This window comes from Chroicocephalus ridibundus, chromosome 2, assembly GCF_963924245.1.
Source record: "Chroicocephalus ridibundus chromosome 2, bChrRid1.1, whole genome shotgun sequence".
Taxonomy (NCBI): domain Eukaryota; kingdom Metazoa; phylum Chordata; class Aves; order Charadriiformes; family Laridae; genus Chroicocephalus; species Chroicocephalus ridibundus.
Window position 1 is genome coordinate 47,992,711 of NC_086285.1, and position 18,602 is coordinate 48,011,312.

Consider the following 18,602-nt stretch of genomic DNA (forward strand, 5'->3'; position numbering starts at 1 on the left):
AAAGCATCCAATAAACTTCAGATAGTGTTTCAATGAACCCCAGCTGATTAGGAGGGAGGGTGAGGGTCATCGCTTCTGGATTCTTATTTGTCTGCACTGGACAAGAAACAGCTGATGTGGTATCAGTACATAAGCTGATTTGGTGAGATCTTTTTGGTACAAGTCTACAGCCTAGATCTGTCTAAAGCAGCTTTACTTATTCATGCATCTGCTTTGCAGTTTTTACAGTATTGGGATGTGAACTGCATATCATTTAAGTGATTCACCTTCTAATGTGACTCTTAAATAGACATTTTAATCTTAATGTGCTCTTATCTTGAATAAAATACAGTACTGCAGTGAAGCAAAGTCTTAATCACTTCCTGAACTGGAAAGGGGAACCATAATTACTAGAGGTGAAAGGATTAGGTCTTTGAATTTAGGATGATGGGTGATAAGGATTCATTAATAAAGCAGCACTTTATTAAAAAAGATGACATGTACTGGTGTTAGCATAAATGAAACACTAATAAATTGTAACTATTTAGGTTAAACTGTTGAAAGATACACTAGAAGCTTGGAAGAAGGAGGTAGAAAAGAAGCCACCTACCATGTCAATAGATGATGCTTATGAAGTCCTTAACCTTCCCAAAGGACAAGGCCAGTAAGTTGTTTTCAGTATTGAGAGTTGTATAACTACATTAACATAAACTGTCTACCCTGAGGAGACTGAAGCTTCCTATCTCAGCACTCACAATCAATCAGTGGTACCAGTTCAGTTATGTCTAGCACCTGCTTCTTTCACAGTGGAAGATTGCTTTATCTAAAAAGAAACAAAGCTTGAAAATTCAACTCCAGTGTTTGAGAGAATCATTGTAAAGTGTTCCTATAAACTGAAACTGGGGGGGGCGGGAAATGCTTTCAGCTTCAAAACATTCACTAGGCTGTTTTACGGGACAAGCATTAGACCCAACCATAGTGAGCAAAGAATGTGGTAGAACTTGAATATGTTCAAAGTGGAACTTGGTTTCGCTAATAATCCTTCTTCTCCTTGCCAAATATTGTCCTCTTTCTTGGTGTTAATATCCTTAGGATTTTTTTGTCTCCCAACTTGCCACGGGTTTTTGACTTTAGGCCTCTACAAAAGAACTGGTAGCACTTGTGTTTTTATCCTTCAAGAACAGTGCACTTACTACAAATCACGAACTACTAACTTTTATCACTTATAGCTCATTTAGACTCTTCGTTTAAAAGATTCAGGGACCTTCTGGTTAGTATATTCAGTACAAGCTTATATATTCAGTACAACCTTCTGGTTAGTATATTCAGTACAAGAGACAATAAAATACTTTCTATTTCTGAAATTTCTTTCTATTCTGTGGCCACACGATGACCTCCAGTGTCAGCTGATGAAGCAGGATTTTCAAGTTGAAATATGAGAGCTTTATAGTTTTCACTTAATTGAAGTTACTATTAGTACTGTTGAATCCAGGCTTGTTTTTCTGTTTGTGTTTTTTTTTTTTAAATATTACTCAATGTAATGAGACTTGTTTTCTCATAGGCATGAGGAAAGCAAGATCAGGAAAGCTTATTTCAGACTGGCACAAAAATATCACCCAGACAAGAATCCAGAAGGCAGGGTATGTACAACACAAATTTATGGTGTTAATGAAGTGGGGACAAATTCAGCTGTTACGTGTATTAAGAATTCTGAAATGCCCACTTAAATTTTCTTTCTCACTTTTAAAAACTATGCCCTAGATAAATACTAGAATACAAATTAATAATACAGATGAGTAATTTAACTGATGTCAATCAAGGAATATTAGGATTTCTACTGTAAACTGATGTAATCAGGTCAGACCCACATCTCAGAAAGCAGCTGGTTTAGAGAGTTACACAGGACCTAAATAAGCTAATTGCTCCCTTTCAAAAAAAGCCTGCATCCTTTGCCCATTCTTACAAACAATTAAACTGTACTTAATACTTTTGTCATAGTGGAGTTGACTTAGTTTTAGTGTCTTGCTTATGGCAGAGTTTAGGAGACAGAAGAAAACTGATCTGTGAACCAGCGTTCTTAAGGTTATTTGGAGTATTTTCTGTAATGTAATAAGGCAACAAAAATAGTATTGTGGCTAATAACCTGGAATGCTTTATCTTACCTGCATCTAAACTGATGCTGCAGACTTGTAATTCAGGGGCTTCTTAGCAGCTCTTGAGACTATTCCTCTTTATTTGCAGGATATGTTTGAAAAAGTTAATAAAGCATACGAGTTTCTCTGTACAAAGTCTGCTAAGGTGATAGATGGGCCAGATCCAGAAAACATAATTTTGATCCTAAAAACTCAAAGCATCCTCTTCAACAGGCATAAGGAAGGTAAGCGTTCTGTCTCAGAATAATGTTTCATGTTCATTTCTTTAGTGGCCATTATGGTCAGTTTTTGCCTCTTCTGTTCCTGAGTCTGTGTTCTGTTGATCTGGTTTCTGGCTTGCCACAGCATTATGTAGCTATGGTAAAGGGCTTCAAAATAGGGTTTTTTTTCTTCCATAAAATAAATTCATCTGCAGTAAAACTTAATTCAAAAAAGTATGAATAGCTTTTTGAAATTTCGTGCTCTGATACTAATCAGTTTGAATGTTCAGGCTATCATCATTTGGAAGGCTCTGAGCTGGAGATAAGTCTTTTTAAAATTAAATTAGATTCTTTCCATGAAGCTCTGTCAGCTTCTAGCATGAACAGTCTTACGTGACAAAGAGTCAGATTGTGTGTACTGCTCCGTCATGCTCCAGTTGTCCCAGGGTTGGCTTTCTCTAACTCCTAGTCCTTATGTCTGATATATCTTCCACTGATAATGATGTGGTGGTTTAAATTGCTTAGACTCTGCATATATGTAAACTTTGGCTTTTTTTTCTTTTAGAATTGAAACCTTACAAGTATGCAGGCTATCCTATGCTGATAAAGACTATTACCATTGAAACATCAGATGACCTGTTGTTTTCCAAAGAATCTCCTCTGTTGCCTGCTGCTACAGAACTTGCTTTTCATACTGTCAATTGTTCAGCATTAAATGCAGAAGAACTGAGAAGAGAAAATGGAATTGAGGTAAATGGAAATAAACTTATTGAAATTAATTTTTTCAGTCTTAACCTTTTTTGACAGCTAAAAATCCTAGATCCTCAGTGCATAGGACATCGGATGCAATTGAGAATCGCTTTTGGTCCTGTTGAGACACTTGTCCATTCTTACTGTCTCTGTTCTGGATGCAGTAGAAGCCTCTTGCAGAATATTGCCCCTTTCTGGGCCTAAGCTTCTCTGTTGAACTGTGGATAAGCAAACAACATACGATGTTTCTCTACTGCTTTACAAAGCTCTTGAGAACTGCTGCATTCTGTATGTGAAAGAATAGATAAATGTGAACAAGTCACTTGAACAGAAGGGCTTTTCATAGCATGTATTAGCTCACATGTGAGAATGCTATCAACTCGAAAGCACCAAAGGCTAGACTCAGCACTTGCAAGGAATTTTGCCCCTACAAACCATTTGAGCAAGCAGCCGATTTTGTCAAATGTTTCCCTTCAGCCATTAAAAATGGGTTTACCAGCTAATGTTTTATTTCTGCCAGCCTCTATCAGTTTTTGTTGTGACTGAACTTGCACATCATCCAATCCTCACAGGTATTGCAAGAAGCGTTTAATCGCTGTGTAGCAGTCTTGACTCGTTCTAGTAAACCAGATGATATGTCTGTACAGGTAAGTTGCAGCAACCTTAACTGATTTGAATCAGTTTCTCAGAAGACAATATGTGTTATAGCCTATGTATTATATGATAATAAATATAAGTGTGTGTACCTATAAAATACTGATATTATATATTAAAAAATAGGATTATTAACATACACTTCCCCTCCACTTGGAACCAATAAAATACTGCTTTTTGTAGGTATGTGGATATATTAGTAAGTGTTACAGCGTAGCAGCTCAGTTTGAGGAATGCAGAGAGAAGATTACAGAAATGCCTAACATCATTAAGGACCTCTGTAGACTACTGTATTATGGCAAGGTAAGAGCTCCTTTCCTTTGCCTAAGTGGGTATTTAACTGTTAAATGTTTAGGGGAATGTTCTGCTTTTAAGGGAGATAGGGCAATTGCAGAGACTGATCAAATGCTTCTTTGAGATCCCAGCTTATCATTATGGGATACAGAACTCTGCTGCCTTGTTCTCAACACTTGTATTTGAATCCATTTAGTGGACTTAAAATGCAATCACTACAAAGATCCGTCTACTTTTGCCTTTTAACTGACATGTCTAGCTGATTGGTTTACTGAACTAAATCAGCAGGTAAAAGTACTAGAGCTAAATCTTACATAAGCAGATAGACTCCTAAATCAGCATAAACTCTGGACACAGTATTCAAGAAGTTTTGTTGCCATTTAGCCCTTTAGAACTTACCTCATGTTATATGATTGCGGAACTTTGTCTGAATCAAGAAAGGAAAGCTTGTCTTGATCTTTTTTCATATGGGATATGTGAAAACAGGAGGACTGTAAAACCAGACTGTAATAATTGACTGGAGATGCTTGTGTGTTCTTTCATCACTGTCAAACACATGTATTGCCATAAAACACTCACCTGGGAATCTCTGCTGCTTTCCTGAATTGTTTTTCTACCAGTTCATCAATGCTCCTTTCTAATTAAATGAAATAACTATTCAAGTACTCTTCCTTTGAAGGATGTGGACTCATTAACCATGTTTTTTGGCTACCAGACACTTAACTTGTTCTACTTCGATTTTTATCTCTGTGCTGCTTACGTAGTACTCTAGAATTAGCAAATTTGGGCTTTAAGTCTTTGTTTGGTAAGGAAGCCAGTTGGCTTGCTTTGGTCATGAGTAGTAAAGCAAACTTTTTTCTCCTCAGAACATACCACGAGTAGCTTCTTTGGGAGTAGAGTGTGTTAGTTCCTTTGCCTTAGATTACTGGCTACAAACGCACTTGTTCCAAGCTGGAGTTCTCTGGTACTTACTGGGTTACCTCTTCAACTATGACTATACGCTAGAAGAGAGCGGAATTCAGAAAAGTGAAGATTCAAATCACCAGGTAATGTTAACAAGGCGCATGCTTTCAGACACCAACAGTTGTTACTTGCCATGTCTTATTAACAAAATAAGTATATTCAAATACTTGTTAGAGTCATTGAATTACACTAACAGTAATGTTAACAGAGCCATTTTGGAAGGGGATTTTTGTGTAGTAGTGTAAATACTGTTGTTTGAGTTTCGGGTTTTCTTTAGAGTGGGTCATGTTTTGAGTTCAAATGTTAAAGCTGCAAAACCTGTAGTTTCTAATAGACTTTAATGCAAGAGATTTTTATCTACAGTGAACAGTAAAAAAGTAAACTCGTGCTATCAGAAGAAAAAGCTCTTTTCTCTTGAGGCTCAACTGAAGGGGTTGTCTAGTGATACCACGGCCTTATCTGAAATGTCTAGGACTGTATTGTTCCTTTGCCCCACAGCTATGTGACTTGACACTTCCATTTCCTTAAATGGTGGTGCTCTTAAGTATGGCGCTTCTTCCTCAGCTACTGGATGAGATGAGCTTTGAACAGTCTACTGTAGTTATTAACTCTTGTATTGCTATCATAAAAGCCTTATTTATGCTGATAGTTGGTGCTAGCAGGAACTATTGTCTGGTCGGAAGCTATTACACTAAATAGCTTCTGTAGCTTTGACTCATCTTGGTGCCCTAGTTTTTCCTGCTTATCGGTGCTCGGGTCTAACTGCATTTACTAAGCCTAAACCACAGTGATCATATCGTGCTGTTCTGCAGCACCTAGTGTTTTATTAGACATCAGCGCATAACTAGCGATGCAGATAAATAGGGTGTACCAGTCCTGTTCATTCTGGTGCAAAACCATTGAACAGCTCTTTCTAGCTATTCTAATGTTTCTTCAGTAAGCTCTCGCTTGTTTTTTTTATAACTGTCCTTGTATTTTTCAGGAGGTAGCAAATAGCCTTGCTAAGCTCAGTCTCCTGGCCTTGAGTCGCCTTGGAGGGTATCTCTCCGAAGAACAAGCGACTCCTGAAAACCCAACGATCAGGAAAAGCTTGGCTGGAATGTTGACACCCTATATTGCAAGGAAACTCGCTGTGGTCAGTGCTACTGAGGTAGGTATCTGTTGGCCAAAACTTCCTCTAGTGATTTATGGAAGGAGTACCTGGTCACTTCTGAAACACTGAACACTTTTAGACTGATACAGAGAAGAGCAGTACATTTATTTTTTTTTCTTTGCAGTTGGAGTAACTGCAAGGAAAAGGTACTAGTTTAGCCTCAACCAGTATGGACAGGAACAGTACCCTGTAGAATAATATTTGCAAAACAAATATGGGAGCAAAAAAGATAAAGGTTTAAGGTTATAATGATGATGGAGAGCAATGGCTAAACTTCTCCCTTTAAAAATGGTGCCAAGAAGATCATCTACAAAGAGATACTGCAGATAGTTGCTGCTCACTGTCAAAAATAGGAGAACCTGAAGTAAGCGTGGCTTGAAGTAGAATAAACAAAAACTGAAATATAGATTGTACTGTACCAACTAGCTTACACGTACTATTTTTCCAGTATGTGGGAAACGTGACACTTTAAACTTGCTTATGAAATTGGTTTAGTTGTTAATGAGACTGGATTAACTAATATCATGAAACATATTGATTACTGTGCAGAATGATCCAAAACTGTTGTAAACTTGTTACATCATGTAAATTACTTATTTCTTAGACTCTGAAGATGCTTAACAGTAACACAGAGAACCCCTACTTGATCTGGAACAATGGGACCAGAGCTGAATTGCTTGAGTTTTTGGAATCTCAACAAGAAAGCATGATTAAGAGAGTAAGATGCTTTTTACTTGAAATCCCTCTACTGTGTTGTGTTTTGTTTTGTGTTTTTTTTTAAAAACTGTTTCATGTTTTGGTACATCCACTTGTTAATGCAGTGGTATAGTTAATACAAGTATCCATTGTTGTCTACTCCTAAGTCACTTTCTTCATTCAGTAGTCTTAAAACAAAAAAAATGTAAGTGTTTGCTGGTTTGTTTCTTGTAAGGTTTCAGTCCGTCTTGAGCTTCTGACTTTTGCTAAAGCTTTATGTTCAAGTATTGTCTATTTCATTATCGGGTTGTAGCTTTACACTTTCTACAAGATTATTTTCTGTCTGAGCTTGTGCTGCTTATCTCTGCTTAAAGGGCGATTGTGACAAGAGCTATGGATCTGACTTTGTCTTCAGTGACCATGCAAAGGAACTGATTGTGGGAGAGATTTTTGTTAGAGTCTACAATGAGGTCCCTACCTTCCAACTAGAGGTGAGAAGTAGCTAAAACCTGCTTGTTGAAACTAGTATTTGTCGTGTTACTTCTTCCTCTTTATCTATCTGTCAGTGCAAACAGAAGGGGGAAAATACAAAATCTTACGGAAGTTTCCTTCATCGTGATCAGCATGTTATAGGATATCTCTTTATTGGAGCAGAATAAATTAAAAAAAAAACAAACCCCAATGAGTTTGTCATAAAACATGCTGCTTTGAATGGCTTAATGCTTTTTCTCTACAAGCTTACATTGCAGAAAGTCAGGTTGATTCAGTAACTCTAGGAGGTAGTGATTCTGCCTTCTGGCTTTGCTGTCCATCTCTATATATGGACAGATACATACCTTAAGAGTGCTGTTGAAGTAGTGGTAGTTTTTTAAGGATATGTTTAGATGTAAAGAGGGTTAATGTCCTCCAGATGGTGTAGTGATCATAGTAGAAAAATGTTTTCTGTCTCCCTGTTTGGAAGAAAGGGATATGTGAAATGTAGGAAAAGTTATTTGGATACACTTTCTTCTAGTGTGAATACTGTTGCACTGCACAGCTAAAAATGCTCTCACCTCTAATTTAAAGCTTCCTAAAGCCTTTGCTGCAAGCCTCTTGGATTACATAGGCTCACAAGCACAGTACCTTCATACGCTAATGGCAATAACACAGACTGGGAAGGTAGAGTCCAATCAACATGGAGATCGGTTACGGAGAGTTGAAATGGCCCTGGAGGCTCTGAGAAACGTCATAAAACACAACCCAGGTAGGCTTAAAAGTGAACTTTCCTTGTGGACAACCCTAAAAAATGCAGACCTCTGTAGTCTTTATCTTCCAACGAGAAGGAAGCTTGTTTTGCCAGCTAGTAGACCTAAGCATGCCTATACGGCTTATCAGCAATGCTATCTTTTTTTCCTGGAGAACAGATTCAGTAGATGTATTAGTTTTGTGTGAAATCCTAGCCTTTTCTGTTTTGTTCTCTGAAACATTGGGGTTTAATTCTAGCCTGCTGCTGCCAGGAAGACTTAAACCTCTTGGATGAAACTTTCAGTAATCCTCCAAAGGATATTTAGCTGATTTTTAAACTTTCTTGCACCAAACAAGCAAAATACCCCTTGAGCTGAGTACTGCATACTAGTAAACACCTAAAAACATGTCAGTGCCTTACTAAAGCAGGAGAAGATGCTCTTGAGAGTGGCCAGCTAATACCAACAAAGATTTATGAACAGCTGTCAATGTACAGACTGGAAAAGCTGGAGATAGGCAATTATAATGTTTTCCTACTGTCTTAGGTGTTGGTTCTAAAAACAACTCGTGTTGCTATTGTGGCTTCTGATAATCGCTGGTTAGGCTGTTCTCAGGCTGGATTCTCTATATTTGGCAATTATAATGCTGAAGGCAGCTGTTCCTGCTGCAGATAGCAACCCTGCTCTGAGCTGGGACAATCAGAAGGGGCAAGTGTATTTGAAGACAAGTACTCATGACCGGCGATAAATAAAATATCTGAACTTGTAGTCGTGTAGTCTTTAACACCTGTCTGTATAGTGAAATGTGGGCTTGGGATGGCCTTCGGTGAATGTTTAGGCTAATATGAAGAGAATAACTTCTTTGGTCTCTTGCAGGTTCTGAGTGTGAATGCATAGGTCACTTTAAGTTGATATTCTCCCTTCTGCGTGTTCATGGAGCTGGCCAGGTGCAGCAGTTGGCTCTTGAGGTAAAACAAAAAACCCAGACAAAACAGAACAAAACCAAACTGCCCCCCTGTCTGGATGCTCTACATAATCAGTATAAACAAATCTGACTGTGTGACTGTTGGAGTAGCACCTAAAAAGTATCAAGATCGGGGTTCCAGGGTGTTAGCTCCTCCTTGCAGGAAAAAGTGTTAGCTTCTTGCCTGTGTTTTTGGCTCCCTTCTTCCCTGAGGTGATGAGACAATTTGTTGTCAGGAATAAACATTGTAAATACTAGCTATATTGGCCAGTGAGGTGACTGAGTCATCATACATTGCATTTTCTGGACAATGTCTTAACAGCTGAAATACAATCAAGTGTTGTTTCTCATCTTTTACAGGTAGTGAACATAGTAACAAGTAACCAAGAATGTGTTAACAACATTGCTGAGGCAATGGTTCTTGCTAACTTACTGGCACTCCTGCATTCCCTACCTTCAAGTAGGTACCATATCAATCTTAGTCTTGCAAGGCAAAGGGTTTGCAACTCAGAAATTAATTACAATGCAGCTGGCTGAGCTTACTACTGAATTTTAGGTTAAAACAGCATTTCAGTGGGGATGATTAAAAAAAATGTTCTATGTAACCTGTTTGTTGTCTTAAATGTGTGAGCTGAAACACATGAATTGCAGGTATTCGAATTGTGTTTGAATTACCTAATTTCTCCTTGACTAATTCTTTTAGGGAATTTAGGTAGTAAACATATAATTAAGAAGTTATGCCTTACTAGAACGTATGATTGATTTGACATTCCTTAACTAACTGAATTTAGCCAGAAATCCCTAAGCTTGCAATTGCCATAAGCTTTATTGCAGTCTTGATACAACTTTCTGTTAAGATCATTTTAGTTCATCTTTGATTCGTTAATAGTCTCTATGGCACAAAGTTCTTAATACTTTTTATTTTGACAGGTCGGCAACTTGTCCTTGAAACTTTGTATGCGTTGACATCTAGCACAAAAATAATTAAAGAGGCCATGGCAAAAGGTACGGTACTATATTGAAAGCAAGTGAGGAAGTGTTTCTGCAATACTGGGCTTAAAGTAAATACAGTGGCCAAATCTTACTCTTCCCTTTAGAACTATCAGTGTGGAATTGGTGAATTTGTACTACTTGTGACCAGAAAAAAATGTGAATGTTTTCCTTTCTCTTTGTACAGGTGCTTTAATCTACTTACTAGATATGTTTTGCAACTCAACTCATCCACAGGTCCGAGCCCAAACAGCAGAGCTCTTTGCCAAAATGACTGCAGATAAGTTGGTGGGTCCAAAGGTAAGAATCTTAACAGCTCGTGTTGGAACTCTTCACTTGTTATTACCTGCCTCTTTCTAAAGACAGAACAAAAAAAACCCTTCTGTGACTGAAACATCAATGTGAATAACAATCTGGCTTTTTCAAAATAGTTAACTTCTAATCTGAGCAGACTTCTAGAAGCAGTTGTATTTATTGTAGTTACTATAAGCAGTTTGGTTTCCGTTTGTAATGACTTTACCAGTCATAACCTAGATTTCAGACCTGCTGTCGCTATTTAAAATGATAGCACTATTTTATTTTGTGGTGGTGTTCTAGCAATTGGCATTATAGCACTACAAATAATTGGACTTCTGGAATTTTCTATTTTTCTGTTAGTTTGTCTTATGTGCTAAATGTCAATTCTGTTTGTCCTTTCTAGGTTAGAATTACATTAATGAAATTTTTACCTGGAGTCTTCATGGATGCCATGAGAGACAACCCGGAAGCTGCTGTTCATATCTTTGAGGGAACTCATGAAAATCCTGAGTTAATTTGGAATGACAACTCCAGGGAGAGAGTATCAACAACAGTTCGAGAAATGATGCTTGAGTATGTAGAGACCTACTGACTAAGTATTTCCTTAGCTGAGACACTCTTTCAGTGGCAGTAAACCAGAGTTGCTATAGAAGAACTGTCAGATGGAGCTCTGACAGTAAAAAGTAGAATCCTTGCAAGCCAGACTTCAGTGAAAAGAAACCTGTTCACTCTTTTTATATTCTACTGTAACTCAGTGAGGGAAGTGCAGTTTGTGCACAATCCAGGTATTTGCTCACTGCTGTAAGACTTAGGAGGGGGTTACAATGGGGAGAAAATGGGGTTTGGAAACTGGAACTCCTTCACAATGATGGAGGGAGACTGAGGTGTCAAGTAGGGAAGACGACTGCTTCTTTTACTGCTTGTTAAAACTTACTTTCTTTTTAAAGGCACTTTAAACTTCAGAGGGACAACCCTGACACTAACTGGAAGGTAAAAGTATACTATTTCTGCTTTGGGTGCGTCCAGGGAGACTATAAGCCATCTGATAATATAGGCATGTATGTCACTCTCTGACAGGCTTTGCTCTTAAAGAACTAACACTGCTGGGACCAGCTCACGTAACTGTTTTAATGTTGAATTGGTGCTTTCGTTACTTCTTGTATCTTGAAATCGGACACTTTATTGACAGTGGTTTTGCCAGTAATACTATGAATTTTCTGATAGTTCAGGTCATTCTAAAACTTATCAAAAGTCAGCAACAAAGGAGAATACTTGTTTGCTGGAAAAAGTCCTGTCACTTATTACGTAGTAAACTTGCCCTTGGTAAATGTTCAGGAACGTTAGTAAGCCACTGAGTCTCAAAAACGATTGTCCCGAGCCATTCCATCACATCGGGTCAGTCAGTGAGATGTTTCAGGCTGTAGCCTTTCACAGTATTTGTGAAAGGTCAGCCATGACTTTCTCCCAGCAGTTGTCTAGTTCAACATTAAAACGACTTCTGAACACAAGCAGGATGCCTATTTTGATGCAGCTGGAAACTTCCCTAGGTCGATGGTGAGAAACCTTCCCCTGAAGTGTGCAAGAAAGGAAGGAAAGGACTGTTTTATCAGCCTTGTTGCTGGTACTTCTCTTGAACCAGTGTTTACCACTAGTATAGTTGTAGACTCAGTTACTTGTGTTCTTTGAAAGAAAAGTCCACTGTAGTAGTCTGCCTGCACTGTTCTTTCTACTCTCACTTCTCACCTCGTGTTTCTTCAAGATGAAGTGTTTGTTGATCTCGCGCAGCTCTGTTTTGGAGAATACAGTTAGTTCAATGGCCCTTACCACTTAGTCACGATATTAGGGAAGCAATTACAGCTCTCGCAAATACCATTGCCAATAACTCCTTCTTCTACTTTACAATTCAACAGCTGCCTGAAGACTTTGCTGTGGTGTATGGTGAGGCAGAAGGTGAACTTTCAGTGGGGGGAGTCTTCCTAAGGATTTTTATTGCCCAGCCGGCCTGGGTTTTACGGAAACCAAGAGAATTTCTCATTGCACTGTTGGAAAAGTTTACTGAACTACTGGAGAAAAATAACCCCCATGTAAGATGACTTTTCTGATTCTCCTCTTTGAATTCTATTAGCAGTCTTAAGCTACTAGTCTTTTTGTATCTAATTAACTCTTTCTTTCCAAAGTGAATGATTTTTATTTTTTTTTGGTCTGCTTTCTGGCTCTCTGTAAAAGCATGTAGATATGTCTAGGCAACTTCTGAATACGAGTCAGTGCTTTTAAAGTGCCTGAAGCCACAGAACTAGCTTCAGTAAGTCTTAGAGGCTTATTTTGTGGTAGAGATGAGGCTTACCAAATAAGTGTCTTTAATTATTCCATGACTGACCAGCTGAAGAAAATGGCACTTGTTCTACGCTGCTGAAAAGTTTTCAGCTCTTGACACTTTTAGTGTCTTGACACTTTTAACTTCCCACTCTGGTGTAACTGATAGGACCTATACAAGGCTGCCACCTAATGATTGCTGTAATGCAGTAGAACTAATGTGTTACGGTTTGAATGAGAACAATGTTCAAGTTGGTTCCTTAATGATACTACTAAGAATGGAATTTTAAATAGCGTTCAGACAGATTCCGGGTTAGACTTGCAGGGAGGCACTTAACTTGCACATTGAATAAACCAGACATCCTTGTAATAAAGATGCAAATGCAGTTTGTAGAGGTGTGCAGAATACAGCAAGCGTGGTGAGTGCTGCTGCACGGACTGCAGAACCCGTTAAGGCATTCAGGTGGTCAGCCTAAACATACGTGCTATCATGCTTCCACTGAGCATGGTAACACATACGCTGCTGTGCACGGAGAGGCTGTAGCCAGACACTGGTTTCTCTAAATACTGGAAACAGAACTTAGAAACTCCTGTGATCCATGTTCATGAAACTAGTGAATGTCTGCCACTGTTAGAGCTGATCTTGTTTTAATGATTTCAAAGCAAGATGACATGATACAAGCATTAAGGGAAAAAAATATCTTTAATGCAGAGCAACTGAGAAATGTTACTATTATGGTGATACATAAGGCTTTATTGAGTTATATTTTTCTCTTGGTTTTTGGTTTTCTGCAGGGGGAAACTTTAGAAACCATTACCACAGCGACTGTGTGCCTGTTCAGTGCCCAGCCTCAGCTAGCTGATCAAGTTCCTCCGCTTGGTCATCTTCACAAGATAATCCAAGCTATGAATCACAAGAACAATGCCATTCCTAAAAGTGCCATTCGTGTCATGCACATACTGTCTGACAATGAGGTACTGAATCACTTAAGTGCTCAAGGGGAGAAAAAAGCATAACTGGAGTTACTTGTATTGCTTAGTAGTGTTCCTAGAAGGGCATTATTCTAACTATAAATACTGTGTACCAGATGAGCAGGGACTTATAGCTAATTAACGGGGAATTGATAGATTAAAGACACTGAGAAATTTATGGTCTTGGCTGACTGCATCTGCCATAACCGTCACGCTTAGCTTACAATAAAGTACTCTGGATGTTTCTGTCTCTCCGTAGCTTTGTGTTCGAGCAATGGCATCACTAGAGACCATTAGCCCTCTCATGAATGGAATGAAAAAGAGATCGGATATAGTTGGCGTAGCCTGTGAAGCACTTAATCGAATGTTTCAGAAGGAACAAAATGACTTAGTAGCCCAAGTAAGTAGTACATTCTCAGACTGTAAAAATGTGATATTTTATATTTGGGTTCTGTTATAAGAACAGAGGTACTCTTCAAGTTAAGAGTCCAGGAGGCTTCCTAGAAGCCATTTAACCAATGCGCTTTCTGTGTTGGGGAAGTCAGAAGTCAGTCCTCTATCCAAAATGGAATCCTGTTCAAGGACGTTACCTGAGCATTGAAGCTTAACGCTTAGTGTTGGCTTGCGCCTGCTGAGAAAGCATAGCATAGGAATGCCAGATAATTCAACTGAGTTTACACCTAGACACGGCAGAACTGCTGGACAGTGTCTCTGCTTCCTCTTGAACGTATTCATAGAGCTCAGGAAAAATTGAATAGCTAAACATACTTACTAGTAGCTGTTGGTACTTTGGCATTACTAGCATTGGTGTGAACCAAAACATCTGTATGGAACGTCCTAGTCCATGTTAAGACAACTCATTTGGGTGTGTTTGCAGGCTTTAAAAGCAGATTTGGTCCCTTACCTTCTAAAGCTGCTTGAAGGTATTGGTCTTGAGAACCTGGAAAGCCCATCTGCAACAAAAGCTCAGATTGTTAAAACTCTGAAATCCATGTCTCGCAGCCTGCAGTACGGAGAACAGGTAAGTACTGACAAGCCCTTAACTTGTCTTTGTACACTTGGAAGATCAAATTCTGACATCCCTTGTTTGATCGTACGGCTGTCACGTGCGTTATTCCACCTGAAACATTAACATCATGTAACTACGAAGTCATTATGGGGTGGAACGTCTCTGTTTCATTCTTGTGGAGAAGCCATTGGTTCGATGCATGTGAAAAGCACTAATAAAGACAAATCCCAAGTGCAGAAACATCTTATAAGCTAGTAGGCTTCTACTGACAACTCTTCAGAACTTCTGTTAAGAGAAGTAAATGCTTTTTTTGTTTCCTGGATAAATGCTGGTGTAGACAATTGTAGTGGTGTAGACAGCTGTTGTGGTGTTAAGATGTATATTCAAGTTGGTAAAATTGGTTCCAGTAACTGTGCTAGTTCTTGGTGTCTTTCTCTTACCCTTGTGTTGAAGACATTCTCAAAGGGAGGGAAACTGGGGATAGGGCTTTCCTCCAAGTTGTCCCCGTCTTGCTATAGTACAGGGAAAGTCCTGTTCTACCTCAGCTCTAGATGCATGGCACGTGGCTGTCTGCAGGGTTGCTTTTCCTTGTCACCTAACTAGGGAAGGAAGGAGAAAGTCAAGCTACTAAATGACTTCTCTTTGAATCTTCTGCATTATGCGTTCAGCTGCACAATTCAAACGGAAAAGCAAGTTGCAACAGTCTCCTTGGAAATGTGTTATTCCGTATTGCAGCCTAAACTCCTGCCATGCTATTTAGTAATACCTTCAGAATGGTGTGGTTCCAGAAAATGGGCTTGTTCCCCTGGAACACTACAAATAGCACTTGCTCACTGTGTTAATCTCTCCAAATACTGTAGGTAAATGAAATTCTGTCTCGTTCTTCTGTGTGGAGTGCCTTCAAGGATCAGAAACATGACTTGTTCATTTCTGAGACACAAACAGCAGGATACCTCACAGGTTAGCAACCCTTTCCTATTTATGTCCTGAATCATCCTGAACTGTTACTTAATTGTCAGACTTGACTCTGGAGATAGTGTTTATCCTCAGGATCTAGTGCCATCATGTGGTCTGAACATTCAATGCTATAAAAATACAGTAAGTTTTTGAAATGCTTAGCAAAAGCCAGACTTTTTTTGTGGTTGAGAATGTATTTATCTGGGTAGTCTTTGCTGTACCTACTTCTGAAATATCAGAGCAATGGAATCTGGACACTGGCAAGTCTTGCAAGTACCCTGTAGTGATCAAGCAGAGATGTAATCAGAACTAATGAATGACAGTAATTTTAAATGCTTTCTCAGGATCGGTCTATTTTAGTTCCAGAACAAATTGTTTTCCAAAGTTGGGGGAGGAGAAGTAAAGTTTCTTCAAAATCACGTGGACTTTGTCTGTATTAATTGTCACGGGAATCATGCTGCTTTAGTATTAGGCATGTAGTTGTTGTATTGGAACAGTTTGAATGTTAATCGCCGGGAATGTGAGGCCATGTTCCAGTCAGACTCAGTGTGCTGTCAGGGCCCTTCTCTGCAGGGAATGGCCACGTGCCTGTACTGGGAGCTTGCGGCATATATTTGAACACACCTGTGGTGCATCCTGGGTGAGTCCCCTGCTGGTGCCACCTCAGTCCCACTGGCAGTGTAGAGGAGCATTCTAGCTGTGCACACACAGAGGATCGCAACTAATGTGAACTTCCTTGCTGGTTAATGGCAGAGCATGGACACAATCCTAGAACAGTTACATCGTAGCAAATCAAATTCTGGTTCTTCCTCCGCTCACCTGCAGCACTTGACAGACACAACGTTAATGTCTACATTCTGCTGTATCACAGTCCAAAACCTCGCTCTCACAGATTAATTGCTTTATCTGAAAATATTTCATGTAACGATGTTGTAGCCAACTTTGTCTAAAGCAACACATGATGCAAACTTCTGACCCTTCAATAGCCATCAACTGAACAATCATTTGGTCTTAGTTTAGCCTCACAGGTAAGGTTTTAAAGTCCTTTGTGACAAGTCAATATGAACACTTTGATGTGCTGCGTGGAACTTCTTCATCTAACCCAACTATGGGAATCTTGGTAAAGCTTTTGAGCATAACTGAATTAATGAGGTATAAATCAGATGGCCATATAGACAAGAAAGTTTTTCTTGTGAAATACTAGGATGTATTTTAAGAAAATGAAGCAAGAGCCTTTCAAGTCAGGAATTCTAGGAGCAGATGTTTAATGTTTTGAGAGTAGGTATGTTGCAACACTTGATGTGTTGTTGTGCTTTAGTTCTGAACAGTAGTTTTCTGTTTATTGCACTGTTTAATGCCACTTTGACAAAGAACACTACCAAATTTCCTTGGTATTTCATAAATATTATAAATTAGAAATATGAAATAAATGCTGGCTGATTACTGGCTGAGAACTGAAACTACAGCAGACATGGTAAGGCTTGGGACTGGGGGCAATATAGCTATCCAATTGCCTTAAGGCCTGTGCCGCGTTTAAGTTGCCTAACGTTTAAGTGCTTGCAAATGTAGAATGAAGATGCTGTACAAATGCAAAGTATAGATGGAAACCAAACTACAAGCTTTGTTTTTTAACCTGCCTTATCTCTTGCTTCAAATTGCTTTGCTGTTTGCACTTCCCTTGAAACTTCCCTTGCTTATTTCTCTTCCCTCAGGTGTCTCTTCTCCTTCCCTTCTAACTGGCAGCAGTCCCCTTCACCTGAGAAGTGGGCTTTAGATCTGCTCTGCCAGGCAGCTTGCTAACTTCTGTGTAGCTCTCTAAAGCAGGTAGATACCATCTCACAAAATGCACCCTGCACTTGCTGCATTCCCAGGAATAGCTGCATGTCGTAGAACTGTAACAAATGTGTCGTCCCAAAGTGCAAAACGCCAATAAACTTGCTGCCTTCGAGCACGCAGCAGCAGCAAACTAACAACTGCATTGCCTGATACTACTGCTGGTACTACAGACGAACTAAACTTCTGAAGCGTGTTAGGAACACTCTGTAATGGAAAAGTTTGAGGGACACAAGAACTAGTGGAATTCTTGCACTAGCACGTGTAGAAGTGGGTCTGGCTCTTGGCAGGTGCCACCGATGGGCTGGCAAAGAGAAGTCCCCTTCTGAAGCCAGGCAGCTTGGGTTTTTTTACCAAAGGCACTGCTCGCTTTGCTCTCCTGCTTGCAGTAGTAGTGTAGGATTGTCTGCAAGGAGACAAACTGTGCCCTGATGTTGTGGCTCCAGGCTGCAGTGTGAGAAGGGAGGGTGGGGCATGAGGGGATAGTAAATTTAGTAGAAATTAGTGAGGATGACTTAAGGTGGGGGGAGAGTAAAGGATGCTGCGGAACTTAGCACGTTGAAGATCAGCAGCGTAGGCTGAAGGTCTAATACCAAGTTGAATGCTGTAGTGATGCAGGAAGATGTTGAGAGTTGACAGTTTTCTATAATCGTTAATCTGATAAGAAGTGCTGTTGAAACAGCTGGTGCTGCAACATGAGATTTTATTGCATTTGTTGAAAGTTTCTGTATGACTAAACTTAAACCCCAGGCTTTGAAGGGGGGGGTTGTCTGCAGTATAAAACTGACCCCCTATAGTAATTGACATAGAGATTTATTAATCATAAATGTTCACTACATCTGATGCACAGCTTGTGTATCCCCAGAATGCTGTTACTTTTTCTAACTGAAGGCACAAAGAGGTGCCTAAACAAGCCTAAGGCAGTTCTGCTTGTCTGTGCAGCAGCCCATTGGGTTTCCTTTAAATATCTGGCTGGGAAAACCTTTGGGACACTGAAAGCATAAATGTGGAGCCCAGCAGTGGAACGCGTGCCTGAACTTGCTTTACTTCAGCAGCAGGCCCTTTCCTTAGCAAGGGAAGGCCACCCCCTCTGTACTGCCACTTCCATGGCGGCAGGTGAGATGGATAATGCTGGGGTTCTTTTGTAACCTGTTTGGCACATCAGAATAAAAAGTGCTGAGCAAGTCTGGGAATGGTCTCCA

At 39.5% G+C, this 18,602-nt stretch overlaps 2 protein-coding genes across 4 annotated transcripts in view; one reads left to right on the forward strand and one right to left on the reverse strand.

Moving 5' to 3' along the window:
- Nucleotides 1-18,602, forward strand: part of DNAJC13 (DnaJ heat shock protein family (Hsp40) member C13) — a 54,778-nt gene that overhangs the window by 35,650 nt on the left and 526 nt on the right. For 2 of the 3 annotated variants that reach the window (XM_063325306.1, XM_063325307.1), the window contains 22 exons: nt 528-643; nt 1,541-1,619; nt 2,221-2,356; nt 2,898-3,082; nt 3,655-3,729; nt 3,920-4,039; nt 4,897-5,076; nt 5,976-6,143; nt 6,751-6,864; nt 7,217-7,333; nt 7,908-8,085; nt 8,942-9,033; nt 9,390-9,489; nt 9,960-10,034; nt 10,207-10,319; nt 10,720-10,889; nt 11,264-11,306; nt 12,227-12,400; nt 13,425-13,604; nt 13,861-14,001; nt 14,479-14,622; nt 15,471-15,570. In XM_063325306.1, the coding sequence (XP_063181376.1) occupies nt 528-643; nt 1,541-1,619; nt 2,221-2,356; nt 2,898-3,082; nt 3,655-3,729; nt 3,920-4,039; nt 4,897-5,076; nt 5,976-6,143; nt 6,751-6,864; nt 7,217-7,333; nt 7,908-8,085; nt 8,942-9,033; nt 9,390-9,489; nt 9,960-10,034; nt 10,207-10,319; nt 10,720-10,889; nt 11,264-11,306; nt 12,227-12,400; nt 13,425-13,604; nt 13,861-14,001; nt 14,479-14,622; nt 15,471-15,570 (2,800 nt within the window). Of the gene's footprint in view, nt 1-527; nt 644-1,540; nt 1,620-2,220; nt 2,357-2,897; nt 3,083-3,654; nt 3,730-3,919; nt 4,040-4,896; nt 5,077-5,975; nt 6,144-6,750; nt 6,865-7,216; nt 7,334-7,907; nt 8,086-8,941; nt 9,034-9,389; nt 9,490-9,959; nt 10,035-10,206; nt 10,320-10,719; nt 10,890-11,263; nt 11,307-12,226; nt 12,401-13,424; nt 13,605-13,860; nt 14,002-14,478; nt 14,623-15,470; nt 15,571-17,279; nt 17,392-18,602 lie in introns of all 3 variants that reach the window. The other variant, XR_010069875.1, reaches the window with a different exon arrangement.
- ACAD11 (acyl-CoA dehydrogenase family member 11) overlaps nt 17,398-18,602 on the reverse strand; it is a 36,554-nt gene continuing 35,349 nt past the window's right edge. The window contains exon 21 of the mRNA XM_063325308.1: nt 17,398-18,088. Coding sequence (XP_063181378.1) covers nt 17,902-18,088 — 187 coding nt within the window. The 3' untranslated portion in view covers nt 17,398-17,901. The remainder of the gene's footprint in view (nt 18,089-18,602) is intronic.